The sequence below is a fragment of the Panonychus citri genome, unplaced genomic scaffold (genome assembly GCF_014898815.1).
Source record: "Panonychus citri isolate SS breed McGregor unplaced genomic scaffold, ASM1489881v1 Contig00126, whole genome shotgun sequence".
Taxonomy (NCBI): domain Eukaryota; kingdom Metazoa; phylum Arthropoda; class Arachnida; order Trombidiformes; family Tetranychidae; genus Panonychus; species Panonychus citri.
This window is the reverse complement of record NW_026515531.1, coordinates 149841-169971: the sequence shown is the minus strand read 5'-3', so window position 1 is coordinate 169971 and position 20131 is coordinate 149841. Positions and strand designations below refer to the sequence as shown.

The window sequence follows — 20131 nt, the reverse complement described above, 5'->3', positions numbered from 1 at the left end:
TTAAAGTCTAGTTGAATCATTGATAAAATATCTCAATGATGATTAAACAACAAAGTTAATCTAATCATTACAATCAAAAACCACAATTAACAAAACCGGACAATTAATTACAATTAACAAAAATCATAATCATGGCGATAAATTATCCCAATAATAATCATCGCTAGGATTTGAAAGATAAAAAATCAACTTATAAATATTGATAACGATGATGTAAATTCAGTAATTAATTATAATTTTATCATAATCAAATTTAAATTTAAGCAAATACACAAAAGTTAAACTGCCTACAACTAATTGCGATTTACAATTAACAACGATTAATCTGTGGTCCAATTTTACAATCCAAATTAAGTTAACTAAATTGGTTGATATATAAATAGATTCACTTGTATTGAGCAGGATTTTATTTTGAAACAGTATCAACTTGAATACCTTTAATTGTTAATCATGAATTCACTAATCTTTACTCTGGTAATCGTTATTATCGGTTCCATTGACTGTGAGTATGATCATTGGTTGGATTTTAGTCTTGATTAATTGATTGTTTTTATTGATTGTTTTTAGACACTGTTGGTGGACCAATAACATTTGTTATTTCTGGAGCTGAAATGAATGAAGTTTGTAATTTAGCCCAAAATTTGACAATCAATGGATTATCTCGAGATGATATTTCCAAAACTTTGGATCGTCAGTTACATAAGATATTGGGATTAACTGGATCTTTGAAGAAATTTCCAATCGTCCGTTACACAGGTCGAATCAAGTCACATCCGATGCTTCGTTATAAACGAGGTGATGAAACTTACATTGGATCAGGTACACATTCAGGGGAAGGTAATACCGATGCAGAAGATGCATCGGCTGGAGCAGTTACACAAACTGGAACATTTAATTTCAACGTTTCTGATTTGATCTACATTGTAATCGATGCCTTGAGTTTAAAGGCCAAGAAACGATGTCTTCCCAGTCAATCACTTTGCTCTTCAATTGTTTTACCTGAGACAATTGATCTACTTGATCAAGAACAAATTTTATCAATTATCGATCAGTTCGTTCAATTACAGAACTCATTAATCAATTGTGATTCATCGTAATTATTTACTGTCTCAATAAGGGAGAGTAACAAGATTACGAAATAAAAATTGAAAATTGTATTAATAAATTTGTCTTAATAGGTTAATCCAGTATTTAAATTAAACTTTAATTTAATCAGTTAGTATATTTTAATCATAACCATGGCGATAAATTATCTCAATAATAATCATCGATAGGATTTGAAAGGTACAAAATCAACTTATAAATATTGATAACATTTATGTAAATACATTTCTCAATCATTAATTATACTTTTATCATAATCAAATTTAAATGTTAAGCAAATACACAAATGTTAAACTGCCTACAACTAATTACGATTAACAATTAACAACGATTAATCTGTGGTCTAATTTTACCATCCAGATTAAGTTAACTAAATTGATTGATATATAAATAGATTCACTTGCATTGAGAATGATTTTATTTTGAAACAGTATCAACTTGAATACCTCTTTAATTGTTAATCATGAATTCACTCATATTTACCCTGGTAATTTTTATTATCGGTTCTATTGACTGTGAGTATAATAATTGGTTGGATTTTAGTCTTGATTAATTGATTGTTTTTATTGATTGTTTTTAGACTCTGTTGGTGGACCCGTTTCATTGGTAATCTCTGGATCTAAATTGAATGAAGTTTGTACATTGGCTCAAAACTTGACAGCTGATGGTGCAAATCGAGACGATATCGCCAAAATTATAGATGCTCAACTACACCAGATATTGGGACTTACTGGACTCTTGAGGAAAACACCAATCGTCCGTTATGTGCGCCTAAATAAATCCAACCCAATGGCTCGTTATGGTAAACGATCCTTACGACGTGGTCCATACATGGGATCAACTACACATTCAGGTGAACGTAATGATGCTTCACCTGCAGATACTGATGGAACTACACAAACTGGAACATTTAACGTGAACATTTCTGACTTTATTTACCTGTTGATCAATGCCTTTAGCAGAAAGTTAAAGGCTCGTTGTCTTCCCAGTCAATCACTTTGCTCTGCAATCGTTTTACCTGAAAAAGTTGATCTTCTCGACCAGCAACAAATGGTATCAATTATCGATCAGCTTTTCCAATTACAAGGCTCACTAATCGATTGTGATTCTTCATAAATTGTAATCTTTTTGCAACAGCAAAACTAATTGACAAATAAAATGGATTAACTTATTAATAGTTGAAGCGAAAATTAATCATCTAATCTTGATGAAATATTTTATCAATTGTTAAAAGAAAAACTTATTGATTGACTCTTCATCTTTTTATTTATTAATAATTCATCGAAGGATAAACCAATAGATTATCAGGTTTGTATTTTTCTGAAGGGTTGGACATTTACCTGATTGTGTTTTGTTGCGAAAATAGTTTTTCTTGAATAGTGGTGACTGTATTTTCGAGCTGTTTCAGCTTTTCTCCTTGTAATTTAAGGCCACTTTGGATCAGTTGAGTTATCCTTGTCGGACATCAGTTTCGTTTGTTGGATCAATTTTTTCAGGGAAATCAAATTGTGAACATGATATTGGATCTAAATCTCATGTATTATTATCAATATTAACAACTTGTTGTCCAGCGGTGGTCAAGATATCATAGATATTTGGTTTAAAGAGATCAGGATAACCTTCAGGAAATTGATCATTTTCCGAAATCGAGGTGATCCCCTCTTTGGCATTTAACAATATCGAGAGCAACAGTTGAATAATAGGTAAAACTATGGATGAAACTATGGGTAAAAGTAAGGGTAAAAGAGGTCCAAGTAAGCCCACAATAAGATCAACTAAAAAACGATTTCCATTGTTTGTAAAGGGGATCAATAAGTTTCTTTGTAATCCAAAGGTTTATCCAAATTTATTAGTGAAATCCTCTAAATCATTAAACACCAATTGGTTGATCTTTTCAGGACTTAATCCCAATTCCTTGGCAGTTTGAGTAGTTTCACATACTCGAAGGAAAAACTCTCGAGGTAAACTTAGTCCAAAACAAACTGTGAATACGAAACACAATTGATTGAAAAAAAAAGAAAAGATAATTACGATCAATTTAAATGATTACCTGATAATAGTCCGAAGAAAGTGGTTAATTTAATTATTGTCTTCATAGTGTAACGTGCTTGTAACTTCAATAACCACAAACTTTGATTGTTTACTCTTTATCTGATTGTAAATCATTTAATAACAATTAGTTAAGTCTGACAATGAATTAAATGTGAAATTTAGTGTTTTTATTTGAGAAAAGTTGAAACCAACCAATTAAACAGCAGTTTTAATGAATCTTTAATTTGGTAAATTAACAACACAAATTCATTTCATATATTCACATACAGGGTAGAAAATAAAAATGCTAGTAGAGACTAATTAACTCTAATTGTTTCTTAATTAACTGGGCACCAAATCAACTGGTGTTTAAGCCACAGGAAAAAAAGGCAAATTCATTTTATTTTACACCCTGTATTCTAATGAGAAATTCTCGTTGATTTACAAATCAAGTTGTAAATTCGCAAGATGATTTGATTTACATAAAAAAAAGAAAAGATAATTACGAGAAATGAAGAGACAATTTAAAATTTAAATTGTATATGATAATAATAATCAGATGAAAGTGTTAATCGTCTTCATGATTTAATTTTCTTTGTCTTCGATAGCGTAATCAAATACGAACCATAATTTGACTAATTAATATGACAGACATCTCGACATGTGTGTTGAACACTGTTTATGTAAATGGACAATTGATAATTGTGTATAATTAAAATCACAATTAACATAACTAGTACCACATAATACATTAATCAATTACTATTGAATTTTCTGGATAATTGTTGAAACTTTTTGTTCATTTAAATTGTTACTTTTTAACAGAACCTTTTAATTATTAGTAAATTTGTATAATTAAAATCACATTAACATCTCTACAAGTACAGGGTGAGCAAGAAAGAACTCCGAACGTTTGTTTTCGAATAGCTTCGAAATGGTAAACATAATTATTGTTATTTTTTCTTTATTCTCTTGTAGCTCAATATTACATGAAGATGAATTACAGAATTTCTCAGTAACTTTCACCGAGTTACCAAGAGGTATAGTCGAGTTCCCAATTGATTTAGTCAACCTGATAGATGGGAGAATTTTTTTCATTTCTTTTTCAATGAGTTTCGCAGATTATCAATTAGTTTGGTCAACTTCTCGGAACAATTAGTCAAGTAGCTTTCTCATTGAGAAGACAATTACAAAAAAATGGTTTCAAATCACAATTTGATTGTTTCATCTCAAAATATTTTAGTAAACATGATTAAATTTTTTTCCATATTGTATTCCATATTGAAAATTGTTTTAATTTTTGCCGTAATCACTGTTGAATTTTGGGTAATTTTTCATTTAATTCATCTTCATGTAATATTGAGTTAGTTGACTAATTGTTTCGAGAAGCTGACCAAATGAATTGATAATCTACGAAATTCATTCAAAAAGAATTGAAAAAAATTGATTTATTCGGGAATTTTTATGTGGTTGTGTGGGTTGCAAACTCGCGTAATTAAGTTTTCATCTATTTAATGATCAAAATTTTGATATTACAATTATGATAAATCAGTCGATAGTATGGTAATATTTTAGCTAATCTCGTACTTTTTTAATTTATTAAGGGAACAATTTCTCTTGGATATCGGTAAATGTATTTTCGAGCTGTTTCAGCTTTTCTCCTTGTAATTTAAGGCCACTTTGGATCAGTTGAGTTATCCCTTGTCGGACATCAGTTTCGTTTGTTGGATCAATTTTTTCAGGGAAATCAAATTGTGAACATGATATTGGATCTAAAGCTGATGAAACCTGTTGACCAGCGGTGGTCAAAATATCAGAGATATTAAAGAGGTTAGGGAATTGGACATTCTCTTGGATCAATATCACATTTTTAAAAATGACTGATATTAAAGTTCCTAATAGATCAAGGATTAGGTTGAGTAAGCCTAAGACAAGATCTTTTTGTTGGAAACCAGGCCAAGTACCATTGTTTGTGAGATCTCTCTTACTTGAATCTCTTTGTAATTTAGAACTTAATCCATAACCAATGAATTGCTCAAAATCCTCAATCGCCATTTGATTTACCGTTTCTCGGCTTAATCCCAATCTCTCGGCCTTTTGAACAATTTCACATATTCGACCAAGAAACTCTCGAGGTAAACTAAGGGCAAAACAAACTGCAAGTCCGAATCATAATCAATTCATTCAATTAATTTACAATAGAAATGATAATCGAGCACAATTAAGAAACAATTTACTCACCGGATAATAACCCAAAGAAAGTGATTAGTCTAATCATTGTCTTCAGCCTTGATTGTTCACTACTTATCTGATTAATGGCATAACAACAATTAGAGACAGTTAAATAAATCAATTAAAAGTAAATCTTTTGTTTCATGATTTTTAATCTATTCCTAGAATTAATTAAGCAACAGTTCTTATGAATACATTCAATCTTAATTACTACCATATTAACATAATGCTTATGAAAATGGACACATTTATGACCTTCAGCAATCTATCAACAGATACAAGTTGATTCAAGTACTAATTTCCTCGTAATTAACGGGAAATTAAACGAAACTCTTAATGTTTATTAATGTTAGTTTGATTCATTGGTTGATTTATTATAATTCCAATGTTTCACCGTGACTACTAACTGTTATGTTATTAATATACAAAAGGTGCTATCCATTTATTCAATTAACAGTTAGTTTATTAACCTTAACGCGATTGAAAATGTTAATTTTAATCAAAAGCTGTTGACAATTTGACAATAATTACGAGACTTCATTTTGGTTAGCAACAATGAAGAGAAAATCAGTAGAAAGCTCAGATTTTATCTCTGATTTATTTGAATATAAATACAATCTTTTCACTTCGATTTTAGCATAATTCAATTAACTTATTAACACTCACCGAGAACTAAATCAGTGTTCAATCATGAATTCAATCATCTTTACCTTAGTTATTGTTATTGGTTTTATCGACTGTAAGTAGATATGGATTTCAATTGAAATGATCGATTCGTTGGATTGATGAATTTTTTTTATTTACTTTGGTAACTTTTTTTTTAGATTCTGTTGGTGGACCAGTTTCATTGGTAATCTCTGGATCAAAATTGAATGAAGTTTGTGAATTAGCTCAAAATTTGACAGCCGATGGAAAAAATCGAGACGATATCGCCAAAATTTTAGATGCTCAACTACACCAGATATTGGGACTTACTGGACCCTTGAAGAAAGTCCCGATCGTCCGTTATGCGGGTGCAACTAAGTCTCATCCAATGGCTCGTTATGGTAAACGATCCTTACGAATGGGTCCATACATGGGATCAACTACACATTCAGGTGAACGTAATGATGCTTCACCTACCGATACTGCAGGAACTACACAGACTGGAACATTTAACTTTAACGTTTCTGATTTAATTTACGTGCTGATCAATGCCTTTAGCAGAAAGTTAAAGGCTCGTTGTCTTCCCAGTCAATCACTTTGCTCTGCAATCGTTTTACCTGAAAAAGTTGATCTTCTTGACCAGCAACAAATGGTATCAATTATCGATCAGCTTTTCCAATTACAAGGCTCACTAATCGATTGTGATTCTTCATAAATTGTAATCTTTTTGCAACAGCAACACTAATTAACAAATAAAATGGATTAACTTATAGTAATAGTTACAAAAAAATGATGCAAACTTTCAATTATTTTATCTAAATGATTTCTCAATGTGAGTTGACCAAAGATTGACTATCTAATCAAATCAATCTCATGAAACTATTGATACACTTTTTATATCTTATTAATAGAATTGATTGAACAAAAGTATCGTGTTTCAGCACAGTTCCAAAAATGAGGGAACATGATTTTAGAACAATGTAAGCGAATTTTTATCAGGTTCAAATTGATCTAAGTGCTTGAATTAAGCATAAGATTTTGTTTGCGAAAAAATTGCCCTTAGTTAAGCGACAAATCAGCTTAAAGGGTTGTTTCCCTTGGCGAAAAGTTTACTTGATACATTGACCAGGGCTATAAACTAATGGTCAGTTAATTCATGAGAACCAATTGAATTTTTATTCGATTAAAGTTCGATAAATTAGTTCGTTTTAAATAATAATCAATATTTCGAGGAATAATAATTTAGGTATTGAAACTGAATTAAGAGTTACTATTCAAATTTAATATCAAACTCTTCGTGGTCCAACCTAATAATCCAAAAGAGATACAACTAGATGAACGAAATGTTTCAACAATTATTATTTAAATAAGATTGGAAACTTTCAGCAAATGACTTAAATTGTTTTTCGTCGGATAAATCAACGTGATCAGGGAAGGTGGTTGCTGAACATATATCAGCTAACGAAGGGCACTTAGAACTTGACCTTAACTTTCCAACGTTTAAGTCGATGACGATTAGATCTGTCCAACTTGTATTGAATGCGCCTTGTTGATTGACGGTGTGAGAGTGTGTTGATGGATCACTTGATGCGTATCCCAATGATGGTTTACCTGGTTTCTTAATTTTCTGTCCATTCATATCAACCAATTGTTGTAATTGTTTGGACACAATTTTTTTAACTTTACCAGCACTCTGACCAGCGGTCAACAAGTGAGCTGCAGTGTAACAAGCTTTCTTTAATTGCGACCCAGAGACAACTGATGAACCATAAACACCTTAATAATATACGAGAGTGAAAATAATTTCAATCAAATCAAAAGTATCATGAGAATAGTTTTATAATCAAATTGTTATTACTTACATGCAGTTAGATAAGCAAAAGTCAATGCAACAATTAAAATCGACTTCATGATTAATTTGATTTGTTGGCGATTTAACTCTTTCTATCAATGTTATATTACTAATGGACGATTATCAACAACTAGAACCCAATATATATGATTTATATTTGCATATAATCGTTAATTAATCAACAATTAACTCATCTAAACGTTTGTTAAACTAATTCATTGCATATGGCTGAAAGTGATCATCATAATTTAATCACAATTAACTTTTTTTTCATCTGATCAATTGTTATGCTAATTTTTTTTTCATCAAATCGTTTATTTTAAAAGATAAATCTGTTAATTGTCACACTTATTGATATGATAACGAAATTAGATTATTATTAATAATTTGATTGTTTAATGTTCGTGGACAATGATTAAAGTAATAGAAAGTATAATGACAATTAAAAGTAAGGTGAATGTAATCAATCAATAGGCAAGTGACTTTAATTGTCTTTTTGGACTGAGTCAATCAATCGGTTGTTTGACCTGAATGGACATCGATGAGCGATCTCTTTTTTCATCAGAATTTGTTCCCTTAATGAATCGAGCTGCTCTTGGTCATCTAGATCTATCTGATCGGGAAAATAGACCAATGGACAAACTTCAGTTACTTCAAGGCAATCATATTGTCGGAAACAATTCATCAATGATATTGTTGCTTGAATTATATTTGAAAAGTTGATATTAAATGTTCCCGTTTGATTAACTGGACCACTTCCACCAAGAGCTAAATATGCATATCCAAGAGATGGCTTTATACCGGGTTTTGATTTACGATTTAATTGTAACAATTTATGAACGACAATTTTTTCAACTTGATCATCTTCTAAACCGCTGGACATTAAATGGGCACTCATTGAACAGGCTTCATCTAATTCGGATCCAGCAATTAAATATTCCCCATTGATACCTAATGAAAATGAAAAAATCAACAGACATTTATAATAATTATTGATATTAAATTGTTACTTTTGATTGTGAACACTTACAGTTAGTGAGAGTTGAAAAATAAAAAACAATTAAAACTCTGTTGATTTGGAGCATAGTTTAATTTAAATTGTCAACTTACAAACTTGTTAGTGATAATCTGTGGTTACGATTGAACCCAATTCGGTTGGATCATAACTTATTGTATACATTGTATGTATATTATACATATAACACAAGTCACATATTGAATAATTCATATTGATCATTTCCAATGATTCATTTGAAATCTACAAATGTTGATATGTAAAAGATATCATATTATTTAAATAATTAAAGAATAAATTAATAGTTGGAGATAACAATTAAATTTGGAGATTGTAAAAGTTTGGATATCTTTATCATCTACGTCGCAATGGCTTTTGATTGAATCATCTTTTAGTATTGGTTGTAGATACGCAGAGGTGAGGAAAGTAGTTTAAGATCACATTTATGGACTAAATCTTTTTTCAATCTTATTTGTTTAACTAACGAATTAATTTGCTTTTGATTATCAAAATCAACTTGATCGGGAAAATTTATGATTGGACATGGGTCGGATAATGGAAGACAAGTCCGTTTTCCAGACAATGTACAATTAATTAGGTTGATTGTTGCGTTGATAAAATTTCCAACATTGAGATTGAATGGTCCTGATTGAGAATTTGGTCCAGCACGAGTTCGTATATCAGAGTGTAAGTATCCAAGGGGAAGACTTTTACCTTTTTTCGATTGTCGATTAAATTGTAACAACTTGTGAAAGAAAATTGGTTCAATTTGATCCTCCTTCCAACCACTGGACAATAAATGGACACTAACTGAACAAGCTTCATCCAATTCAGATCGTGAGACCAAATATTTCCCATCGATATCTGCAAATCAAACATAAATTAGCTAATTAGAGTTTTTAATTTAGTGGATTTTTTATTATTACTTACACTTAATGCAAAACAAAGTGACCAAAGTAAAGAAAAAGACCCACCTGATTAGCGATATCATACTGATTTATCTTCAGTAATTAAAACACAAGCAACTCCAGAATTAGATAGAAACACCAACACCATCAATCTAATGAAAAAAATTAATCACCTTTTGCTGAAATGTAGTTGGTACAATGATCTAAGTCTTTGCACCTTCAAACTTTCAAATGAATCTGTTGCAACTGTTTACATACATATCAATCATTTAGCATTCAAATTTACATATTTATCAAAATGATATTTCGATGATTTTTCGTCCACATGAATAATGGTATTTTTTGAGTAACATCACAACAATCCGTTCCCTTTATTTTTAGCTTAATTAAAGGCTCAACGAATTTCTGAGGAATGAATAAATGTGAATAGGAAGAGTCACTACTAGTCTTCATCAGGTAAACAAAATGCAAATCTAAAGATAATCACAATTGAATCAATCGCAAGTTGGTAAGTAATTATTAATAAAAGTTTAATCAATATTAAGCAAAGAAAAATATAAACCAAGGATAAAAAATCGCAAGCAAAATTACCTTCACCCTGACGAGCATCAATCCTTTTACTAGAATTTCTTTCTAGAACTAGAATACTTTTCGGCAAATTCTAACAATTGTCGTTCAATTAGACGAAGAGCTTACATATTATCGTGATCGTTTACTTTCAATTATTGAAGAAAATTTGAAAACTTTGGTTAAACGTAAAGCCATCGGAAGTTATGATCTAAATCGTTTATCATCATATTACCTGTTGATGCAAAAGAAAACCTATGAGGCTGGTCAACATGATATTCCGGTTGGTCTATTGAATTCAGTTCGTTTTACTTTCGCGATAACTTCCAGTCTTGTCTATGCTCTCGATTTACTTAAAAATTATGGACTGAGATCTTTTTACAAGCATGTGAAAGGTACTAGAACTGAAGAAAGTCCCAAAGGCGGAGGTAAAAAAGGTTTCAATTTGGGTAATATCTTGAAGAAAAATACTGTTCTCCAAGAGATATTAGATGATTTGAAGAAGAAATTTGAACCTGATGGTAATGTTACTTTCAATGGTGAGCTCGAATGTGATACTGTCCATTCTGTACCTGGACATCCAAAGCTGGTCAAACTTCAAGAAATTGTACTGAATCATTTTGCCACCGAAGGATCTGATACAAAGGTTATGGTTTTCACCCAATTCCGTGCCAGTGTAGAAGAGATCACATCTCTGTTAAGGCAACATTCACAACTAAGACCAGTCCAGTTCGTGGGCCAAAGCAGCGCCAAGAAACGAGGTTTCTCTCAGAAACAACAATTGGAGGTACTAAGTCGTTTTCGCGAAGGTGAATACAATATATTAGTCACTACTTGTGTAGCGATCTTACCGGACTTGACATCGGTAATGTGGATCTTATCATTTGCTATGATGCAAATAAATCACCTATTCGTTTGGTTCAACGTATGGGTCGGTAAAAAAAGAAACTCTGCAGTCAAAAGATCATCTTCCGGTGGAAGTACAGCTAAAAAACGTAAAAATCGATTCATATTTCAAACTGATGAAGAGATAGATGAAAATCAAGAAAAAGAACAAGAAAAAGACCAAATTAAAGATCCAGTAGAAGACCAAGAGAAAGCTGTAGATGAGGAAGGAGATAAAGACAAAGATAAACATAGAGATGAAAACGATGAAGAAAACGGCTTAGAAATGATGAAAGATCTTTATTTTGTTACGATTGATTGATTTGAAGAGGAGCTGAAAGTAGTTCGGGATCACATTTATGGAAAAAATCTTTTTTCAATCTAATTTGTTGGGTTAGCGAATTAATTTGCTTTTCATCATCAAAATCAACCTCATCGGGAAAATTTATGACTGGACATGGGTCAGTTAATGGCAAGCAAGCTCCTCGCTTCCTCCTTCGCTTCCCTATAGATATGCATTCCATCAGGTTGACTGTTGCGTTGATAAAATTTCCAACATTGAGGTTGAATGATCCTGATTGAGAATTTGGTCCAGCACGAGTTCGTATATCAGAGGGTAAGTATCCAAGAGGAAGACTTTTACCTGGTTTCGATTGTCGATTAAATTGTAACAACTTGTGAAAGAAAATTGGTTCGATTTGATCCTCCTTCCAACCACTGGACAATAAACGGACACTCATTGAACAAACTTCATCCAATTCAGATCGTGAGACCAAATATTTCATATCGATATCTGATCGAAAAACAAAAATATTAATTATTAGAACTGTTAGTTTATTAGAAATTGATTATTACTCACACGACATGGAAAACAATGTAATCAAAGACGAGAAGTAAATCAATTCGATCGCCTTCTTCATGTTTATTGTTTATCGATTCACCCACAGTCAACTATTAGACGACGAAATTAACTACGATAATTGAATTATTAAAATGAATAGCATTAAGGCAAATCAATGATGTAAATAAATTCCCATTCCACTTGTGTAATTGACATTTGCAAATTAATATTCTATGCCAACTGAGTGAGGCAATAAATTTCCATGTTAAATATAATGCATAAACAATCAACAATTACGAAATGAAACAACTTTAATGCAAAATTATATTTGTTACATGCGAACAGTCGAGTATTTAATTCTTGTTAGTTCAAGTGATGAATATGGAAAATGGTCTCATTGAATTGCTTAAATGCGAACAGTTTAATGCGACTAATTAACACTTTGGAAGAAAAGTTTGAGTTTCGGAAAATTATCAATTTCTAAGAATGGATTACGATAGAACAGAGATATTTAAAAGAAATACTTCTGAATAGACAGGAAAGATTCTGTACGAATTCTGCTGTATTGATTTATCAACCATAGAGATAAAAACGAAAAGGATTTGTCAAAATTTCCAATTTGAAAGTTTCAATTACTAAGTATGAGTCTGTCATCAAATTTTGTCGCGAAATTTTCGTGATCCAAATATGTTCAAAACGTCTGAGCTGTCATGAGTTGAAATATTATTCTCAAACCTTTCCTCAGATTATCGGAGGAAAATATAATCAAAATAAGAAGTTTAAATTGTTTGGTGTCCCAACAAAACCATCACTACAATACCTTGAACATTAACATGATTGTATTGCGCCTCAATAAGCTAAAAATCCGCGTTTATTGAATCATTACAAAAAAATTAAACGTTATTGTGGCGTATCTCGTAAAATTGCGAAATTATTATTAGTTAATGAGCTTACTAGTAGCCCATGAATAGCTTGTAGAATTTTTTAGCTCAAACATAAACGACGAACAATGAAAAGATAAGATTACGATGAGACGATGCGACGATTAGAACGTAATTCGTTCTGATGTTTATTATCCATGTGAAGGTTTTCAACTTGATATGAGAAAGTTTTTAGAGCTGTGTTGCATTATTTTAATTGATATTTTTGAATTGATATACAATAAATTGACAAACATGAGAATGATTGGAATATTATCAATAAGATTGCCAATTTTAGAAAATAGTTTATGAATATCAGTTATTAATAGCATGATGATGATTTCGATCGGTCAACTTGCGACCACATCTATGGACAAACATTTTCATAATTTTGACTTGCTTAAGTATCGAGTCTATCTGCTTTTGATCATCTAAATCAACTTGATCAGGAAAATTAATCAAGGGACAGATTTGATCAGCTGGAAGGCACCGATAACGTTTATTGCTGCTCATCAGGTTTATTATTACATTGATTAAATTGCTAACACTGAAGTTAAATGTTCCAGTTTGAGAAACATCATCACTACTATCACTACTATCGTCGCTATCATCGGTATCATCGGTATCAATGTATCCAAGGGAAGGATTTTTACCTGGTTTTGGTTTAGATATCCAGTCAATTTGAAACAATTTACGAACGATAGTTTGTTGAATTTGGTTGTCGTTCAAACCGATGGACATTAAATGGGCACTCATTGAACAAGCTTTTTCCAATTCTGATCCAGAAATGATCTGTTTTCCATTTATACCTGATAATAAAATAGAAAAATTAACAATTAATATCTCAATTTACTTAAAATTGTTGCAATAACTTACAAATGGTGAGGGTTAAAGTTCCCAAAACAATCAACAAAAATAACTTCATCATTGTTATAATCAAATCTACACAACAATTATGAGCTTTCAAATAACAATTAAAAACTCGATCCTAAGTAACTTATACCCGACAGAACTTATAATTTTAAGTAAAAATTCAATATTAATAAGTAACAAGTGTAGACAGTTATTAATAATTAGCTGATTAGACTTTTTAATCTAATTCTAATTCTAATTTTAATCTACCAGTAACTTGAACTATTATGTAAATTGTATAGAAATTTACAAGCTAATTGTATGTCTCTTTTCTGGGAGACTTCGACATTTGTAATCTCTCAACTTGGAGAAACTTTGGAACAAAGCAAATGTCGTGATATTTAACAGTTTCGCTTTAGAAGCGACAATTACAGGTCAGTACATGAAAAATTTGACCAAAGTTTTAGCCTCATCACGACCACGATGATCATGGTTTTGGTCGCATTCTCCATCAGTGAGATTTTCCAACCAAAATTTATTCCACCAGAGTGTAAAATCAATTTCTACTATCTTTAGCTCTAAAAAGTTCTGATATCAAGTTTTTTCGACCATCAAGTGCATAAAAAGGATGCCTCTTGTCTCAACCATGTGGTTTGGTTGACTAAAATCATCTCTCAGTAAAGTTAAATGTTCAAATATCGAACTTGAAAAACCCGATACCTGAGGTGAAAAGAGCAATACAATCATGAGCTTAATGTCTGTTATCGATTATCATTTTCAATTATAAATGTAACTAAAGGGAAGGGCATCTCAGTTAATTTGTTGGTGACGGATTAGATTACCTTACATTGGAGATGACCATCTAGGTAAGATAATACAGTCGGAGAAAATGAGTTTGACGGTGGTTTTATATCGTCGCAAACAATGATAATCAGTCGAAGATAAATCTAATCGGGTGACCGTTTGAAGAGATAATATCAGTTGAATGAGAGGACATTGATTATTATCATATCTTCGGGTTAACTTTATCTCATTGATTATCATCATCGTCGCGAGTAAATTAAAAGTTATTGCAAACTCAAAGTCGACGGCTACATATGTAAATTATATTGCTTTGAATTTGTTCAATTTTTTATGTACTGACCTGTAGTTGAATTTGATTATCTTGTCAATCACTATAAATAAAAGGCTTTTTTGTATTTTTTTTATAATAATAAACTAATAAATTAATCTTTAAGTCCATTAATTGCTTAATTAGGTAACGCTTTAATTTGCCTTAAAAGATTTGGTCTTACAAGTTGATTAGTAATCCGAAGACGAGTTGAAAGTAGTTTAAGATTACATCTATGAACGAAATCTTTTTTCACTCTTATTTGTTTGGATAAAAAGTTAATCTCTTCTTGATTATCAAAATCAATATGATCAGGAAAGTTAATATATTCACAAACTTCGTTCAATGGAAGACAGTCACGTGAAATCGCAAGACAATTCAGCAGATTGATTGTTGCGTTGATAAAATTTCCAACATTGAGATTGAATGGTCCTGATTGAGAATTTGGTCCAGCACGAATTTGAGTATCAGAGTTGTTATATCCAAGGGGAAGACTTTTACCTGGTTTCGATTGTCGATTAAATTGTAACAACTTGTGAAAGAAAATTGGTTCAATTCGATCCTCCTTCCAACCACTGGACAATAAACGGACACTCATTGAACAAGCTTCATCCAATTCAGATCGTGAGACCAAATATTTCCCATCGATATCTTATCGAAAAAAAAAATATTAATTATCAGAACTGTTAGTTTATTAAAAATTGATTATTACTCACACGATATGGAAAACAATATAATCAAAGACGAGAAGTAAATCAATTCGATTGCCTTCTTCATGTTTATTGTTTATCGATTCACATACAATTAGATAGCAAATTAATCGATGAAATTAACTACGATAATCAAATGTTCGAAATGAATAAAATTGAAAAAAATAATGATTTAATTAAATCTCATTTTCATCCGTATTGCGTAATTGACATATGCAAGTTAATGTAGGCTTCAATAGAGTATAATAGTAAATTTCCATATTTAATATAATTTATCAACAATTAACAGTTGTTATCGAAATATTAATATAATATGTTAATTTTGATTATTAGTCCGAAGACGAGCTGACAGCAGTTTAAGATCACATCTATGGACAAAATCTTTTTTCAATCTAATCTGATGGGCTATAGAGTTGATTTGCTTTTCATCATCAAAATCAACTTGATCGGGAAAATTTAAATATTGACAAGTTTTGGTTAACGGGAAACAGTTAAGTGCTAAAGCGACACAATTCATCAGGTTGACTGTTGCGTTGATAAAATTTCCAACATTGAGATTGAATGGTCCTGATTGAGAATTTGATCCAGCACGAATTCGAGTATCAGAGTTGTTATATCCAAGGGGAAGACTTTTACCTGGTTTCGATTGTCGATTTAATTTTAACAACTTGTGAACGACAATTGGTTCAATTTGATCCTCCTTCCAACCACTGGACAATAAACGGACACTAACTGAACAAGCTTCATCCAATTCAGATCGTGAGACCAAATATTTCCCATCAGTATCTGTACGTAAATTATTTAATTAGAGCTTTTAATTAAGTAAACTATGTATTATTAATACTTACATTCAATAAGAAACAAAGTGATCAAAGTATTAGATAAGCAGATCCATCTAATAAGTGACATTATACTGATTTATCTTCAGTAATTAAAACACAAGTAAAACCACAATTAGATGGGAACATCAACTCGAATGATCGAATAAATTTTAGCAAAAACAATTATTTTATTTAATTTCCATATTCAGCCCAATGTTTCAGTAACAGTTGCTATCAAAATGTCAACTTTGTTGGTTTATAACAACCATACGTACATACATGTTCCAAAATTGACAAGATTGAATAATCATGCATTTTTAAGAATTGAGATAAAGATGTGAATTTTATTTAATTGTGCTAATTTAGTGTCTTAAAATTGATCATTGATTCGAAGAGGTGAAGAAAGTAATTTGAGGTTACATCTATGAGCAAAAATTTTCTTGAACATAATTTGTTGGGTTAAAGTACTAATATGTTCATGATTATCTAAATCGATTTGATCAGGGAAATTAATATATGAACAAGTTTCAGTAACTGGTAGACAGTTAGCTCTGATTCGACAATTCATTAGTGATATTGTAGCTTGGATTATATTTGAAACACTGAAATTCATTGTTCCTGTTTGAGCAACTGGACCACTTCCACCACCAGCTAAATATGCATATCCAAGTGATGGCTTTTTACCGGGTTTTGATTTACGATTTAATTGTAACAATTTATGAACGACAATTTTTTCAACTTGATCATCTTCTAAACCGCTGGACAATAAATGGGCACTCATAGAACAGGCTTCATTTAATTGAGATCCAGAAATTAAATATTCCCCATTGATACCTAATAAACAAACAGAAAATTAGTCAAATTTTAGATTGTTGGGTAAACTTTATTAACTTTTGATTACTTACAATCAGTGAGAGTTAAAGTGATTAAAACAATTACCAAAACCGATTTGATTATCAACATGATGACTTATTCTTATTAATCTGATAAATAATATTTTTCAACCAATTTCTACTCTTATATGGTGCCCATGATGATTATCACATGATGAAACTAATCCACACTTGTTAGTTTATGTCAATAATTTGCATTAGAAGCTTGAAAACCAATGAATGATCAGTTCCAACAATTAACTAAAAGGTGTTGTGTTTGATTTCTTCGGGTTAATTTAATTGAAAATTATCATAGCTAATTAATGAAGGATCAAGGGTGAATTGTCAACTCGTTTGCGAGTAATGATTAAAAAATGAAAAAGTTTTGCTAATTGTTGTCTAACCTAAGAATAAGATTAAAAGTGTCGAAACCGATTAAGATCAAGTTTTTTACGATTAGCTGATTTTATGAATTAATTGCCATTATTATCTTTCAATGTCTTCTTACTATTTCAAGCACCAAATAATCAATGAAGTTTCAATTTCAAACCAAAATTTTTGTCAACTGTTAATCTTTATTTCCAAATTTCAAATCTGTAAACTTGTACAATTAATTTGCATAGTTTATTGTTACAATATAAATATTATCTTCTGTATTATCAATCTAATTGTTCAGTATTATTAAGACTTGAAAGATATTGATCACATTTATGAAGGATAGTTTTTCTTAATGCGATTGTATTGAGTAACGAATCAATTTGATTTTGATCCTCGAAATCAACTTGATCACGATAATTAATCGCTTCACAAAATCTAGTATCTGAAAAGCATCGAGTTACAGCACAGCATTTCATTAAATTAACTGTTGCTTGGATTAAACTCCCAACATTGAAATTAATTGTTCCTGTTTGAGAAGCGGATCCATCGCGATTTCCAGTACCAATTGGGAGATCTTTTCCCGAATCAGATTTATGATTTGCTTGTAACAATTTACGAACAACAATTTGTTGAATTTGATCTTCATCAAGACCGATACTCAACAAATATGAACTTAATTGTTGAGCTTCCTCTAATTCGGATCCAGCAATTAAATATTCCCCATCGATACCTGATAAATAATTAGAAAATTAGTCAACACTTTCATTTTCACCGTTGATTACTTACAATTAATGAGGGTTAAAGTAATAGAAACAATTAAAACTGATTTGATTGCAAACATGATGACTTGACGTGAATAACCAGGAAAGACTTGCGAATGACAATTAAATCCCATTCAGTTAAATCATATTAAGTAACAGATTTGATTAGCAAATTATTCATCGTCATAACAATTAACAGTTGCTGTTAACCATATGAAAGATTATTATATAAATAATTAATTAATTAACAGATAGGTAAACAGTTATTAAGTGATTAGGGATATTTCATCAATTAGCATTGTACTTGTATAATTAACTTTGCAACTTTTGGATTCTCGAATCACATTCAATGTATTCACAGTAAGAACCTTAGAATTGCATATTAATGATCACAATTAACTACAGTTAATAGTGTAGCTGTTAATTGGTTATCATTTACCTACTATTGGTGCAGTAAAAACAAAACTATTATTTAAAACAAATGTTTCATGATTATATTAAGTATAATAATGAATCACTTTATCTGAATCAAGTACACAAATGTAAATGGCAATTGTTACAATTAATGATTTAGTAGCCTTGATTAGATAATTTCAATCACAGATATTCAACACTTATTAATTTACTGATTGTAAGTATGAGATTTTTACTTTTCATGTGAAAATGATTGATTGTTTAGTTGATAATTTTTGGGTATCATTAGGACGGATTGGAAAATGCTGCAATATTTTCAGCGCAATTAACTGACAATTGTTACGTTTTAAACAGTTAACTCGCGAGCAGATCTATGGACTGGTGTTTTTCTTGTATCACAAATACGACAAATATGAATTCGAAGCCAAAAAATATTAAGAAAATAAATATCTTTTCCTCGTTTTCTAAATTCAGTTTGGAAAAGACCTTTTCAAGATTCCAATATTACATAGATAAACTTAATTGTTCTGAGTTATAATCTAATTATTCATTTACTTTGTTATGAAACAATTCTTAACATAAATATATTTTTCATCCAAGATCAATTTAATTGATATTTTGTTACATTAATAATATGAGAATAGTTAATAATGAGAAACATTTACTCAATTGGCTCTTGAGCACATCTATGGGCTAATAGTTTTTTTGATTCAATTTGTTTTACTAGACGATTAATCTGATTGATATTGTCGAAATCAACTTGATCAGGATAATTAATCCATGGACAGACTCTGGTTACAGGAAAGCATCGATTCCTCCGCCCACAATTCAACAGATTAAATATTCCTTGAGCAAAATTACTTACACTGAAATTCATCGTTTCCGTTTGAGCAACTGGACCACTTCCACCATCAACTGAATATGCATATCCAAGTGATGGCTTTTTACCGGGTTTCGATTTACGATTTAATTGTAACAATTTATGAACGACAATTTTTTCAACCTGATCCTCTTTTAAACCGCTGGACAATAAATGGGCACTCATCGAACAGGCTTCATTTAATTGAGATCCAGCAATTAAATATTCCCCATTGATACCTAATAAACAAATAGAAAATTAGTCAAATTTTAGATTGTTGGGTAAACTTTTGTCACTTTGTGTTACTTACAATCAGTGAAAGTTAAAGTGATTAAAACTATTACCAAAACCGA

General features: G+C 30.8%; 9 protein-coding genes across 9 annotated transcripts; 3 read left to right on the top strand and 6 right to left on the bottom strand.

The window, feature by feature from the left end:
• The first annotated feature begins 347 nt into the window (after nt 1-347).
• Nucleotides 348-2285, top strand: LOC128390720 (uncharacterized). Its single transcript, XM_053350473.1, has 3 exons — nt 348-502; nt 568-1619; nt 1685-2285. Exons 2-3 carry the CDS (start codon nt 1568-1570, stop codon nt 2218-2220), a joined length of 588 nt encoding a protein of 195 aa, XP_053206448.1. The 5' UTR covers nt 348-502; nt 568-1567; the 3' UTR covers nt 2221-2285.
• A 2312-nt stretch (nt 2286-4597) lies between these two features.
• On the bottom strand, nt 4598-5524 carry LOC128390722 (uncharacterized). Its single transcript, XM_053350476.1, has 2 exons — nt 5377-5524; nt 4598-5291 (listed from the first exon to the last, which is right to left on the bottom strand). Exons 1-2 carry the CDS (start codon nt 5411-5413, stop codon nt 4735-4737), a joined length of 594 nt encoding a protein of 197 aa, XP_053206451.1. The 5' UTR covers nt 5414-5524; the 3' UTR covers nt 4598-4734.
• Nucleotides 5525-5947: 423 nt separating this feature from the next.
• LOC128390721 (uncharacterized) lies at nt 5948-6783 on the top strand. Its single transcript, XM_053350474.1, has 2 exons — nt 5948-6106; nt 6192-6783. Exons 1-2 carry the CDS (start codon nt 6058-6060, stop codon nt 6725-6727), a joined length of 585 nt encoding a protein of 194 aa, XP_053206449.1. The 5' UTR covers nt 5948-6057; the 3' UTR covers nt 6728-6783.
• A 475-nt stretch (nt 6784-7258) lies between these two features.
• On the bottom strand, nt 7259-8024 carry LOC128390743 (uncharacterized). The gene is made up of 2 exons (XM_053350496.1): nt 7875-8024; nt 7259-7788 (listed from the first exon to the last, which is right to left on the bottom strand). Exons 1-2 carry the CDS (start codon nt 7921-7923, stop codon nt 7361-7363), a joined length of 477 nt encoding a protein of 158 aa, XP_053206471.1. The 5' UTR covers nt 7924-8024; the 3' UTR covers nt 7259-7360.
• A 193-nt stretch (nt 8025-8217) lies between these two features.
• On the bottom strand, nt 8218-10348 carry LOC128390747 (uncharacterized). Its single transcript, XM_053350500.1, has 3 exons — nt 9810-10348; nt 8895-9743; nt 8218-8815 (listed from the first exon to the last, which is right to left on the bottom strand). Exons 2-3 carry the CDS (start codon nt 8947-8949, stop codon nt 8349-8351), a joined length of 522 nt encoding a protein of 173 aa, XP_053206475.1. The 5' UTR covers nt 8950-9743; nt 9810-10348; the 3' UTR covers nt 8218-8348.
• LOC128390750 (uncharacterized) lies at nt 10113-11529 on the top strand. The gene is made up of 3 exons (XM_053350501.1): nt 10113-10122; nt 10471-11456; nt 11524-11529. The coding sequence occupies exons 1-3, from the start codon at nt 10113-10115 to the stop codon at nt 11527-11529; spliced, it is 1002 nt and encodes a 333-aa protein (XP_053206476.1).
• Nucleotides 11520-12267, bottom strand: LOC128390746 (uncharacterized). Its single transcript, XM_053350499.1, has 2 exons — nt 12099-12267; nt 11520-12032 (listed from the first exon to the last, which is right to left on the bottom strand). Exons 1-2 carry the CDS (start codon nt 12157-12159, stop codon nt 11548-11550), a joined length of 546 nt encoding a protein of 181 aa, XP_053206474.1. The 5' UTR covers nt 12160-12267; the 3' UTR covers nt 11520-11547.
• A 3754-nt stretch (nt 12268-16021) lies between these two features.
• LOC128390719 (uncharacterized) lies at nt 16022-17499 on the bottom strand. Its single transcript, XM_053350472.1, has 3 exons — nt 17400-17499; nt 16522-17328; nt 16022-16459 (listed from the first exon to the last, which is right to left on the bottom strand). Exons 1-2 carry the CDS (start codon nt 17455-17457, stop codon nt 16865-16867), a joined length of 522 nt encoding a protein of 173 aa, XP_053206447.1. The 5' UTR covers nt 17458-17499; the 3' UTR covers nt 16022-16459; nt 16522-16864.
• Nucleotides 17500-17921: 422 nt separating this feature from the next.
• On the bottom strand, nt 17922-18680 carry LOC128390717 (uncharacterized). Its single transcript, XM_053350471.1, has 2 exons — nt 18531-18680; nt 17922-18474 (listed from the first exon to the last, which is right to left on the bottom strand). The coding sequence occupies exons 1-2, from the start codon at nt 18637-18639 to the stop codon at nt 18026-18028; spliced, it is 558 nt and encodes a 185-aa protein (XP_053206446.1). The 5' UTR covers nt 18640-18680; the 3' UTR covers nt 17922-18025.
• Nucleotides 18681-20131: the final 1451 nt, after the last annotated feature.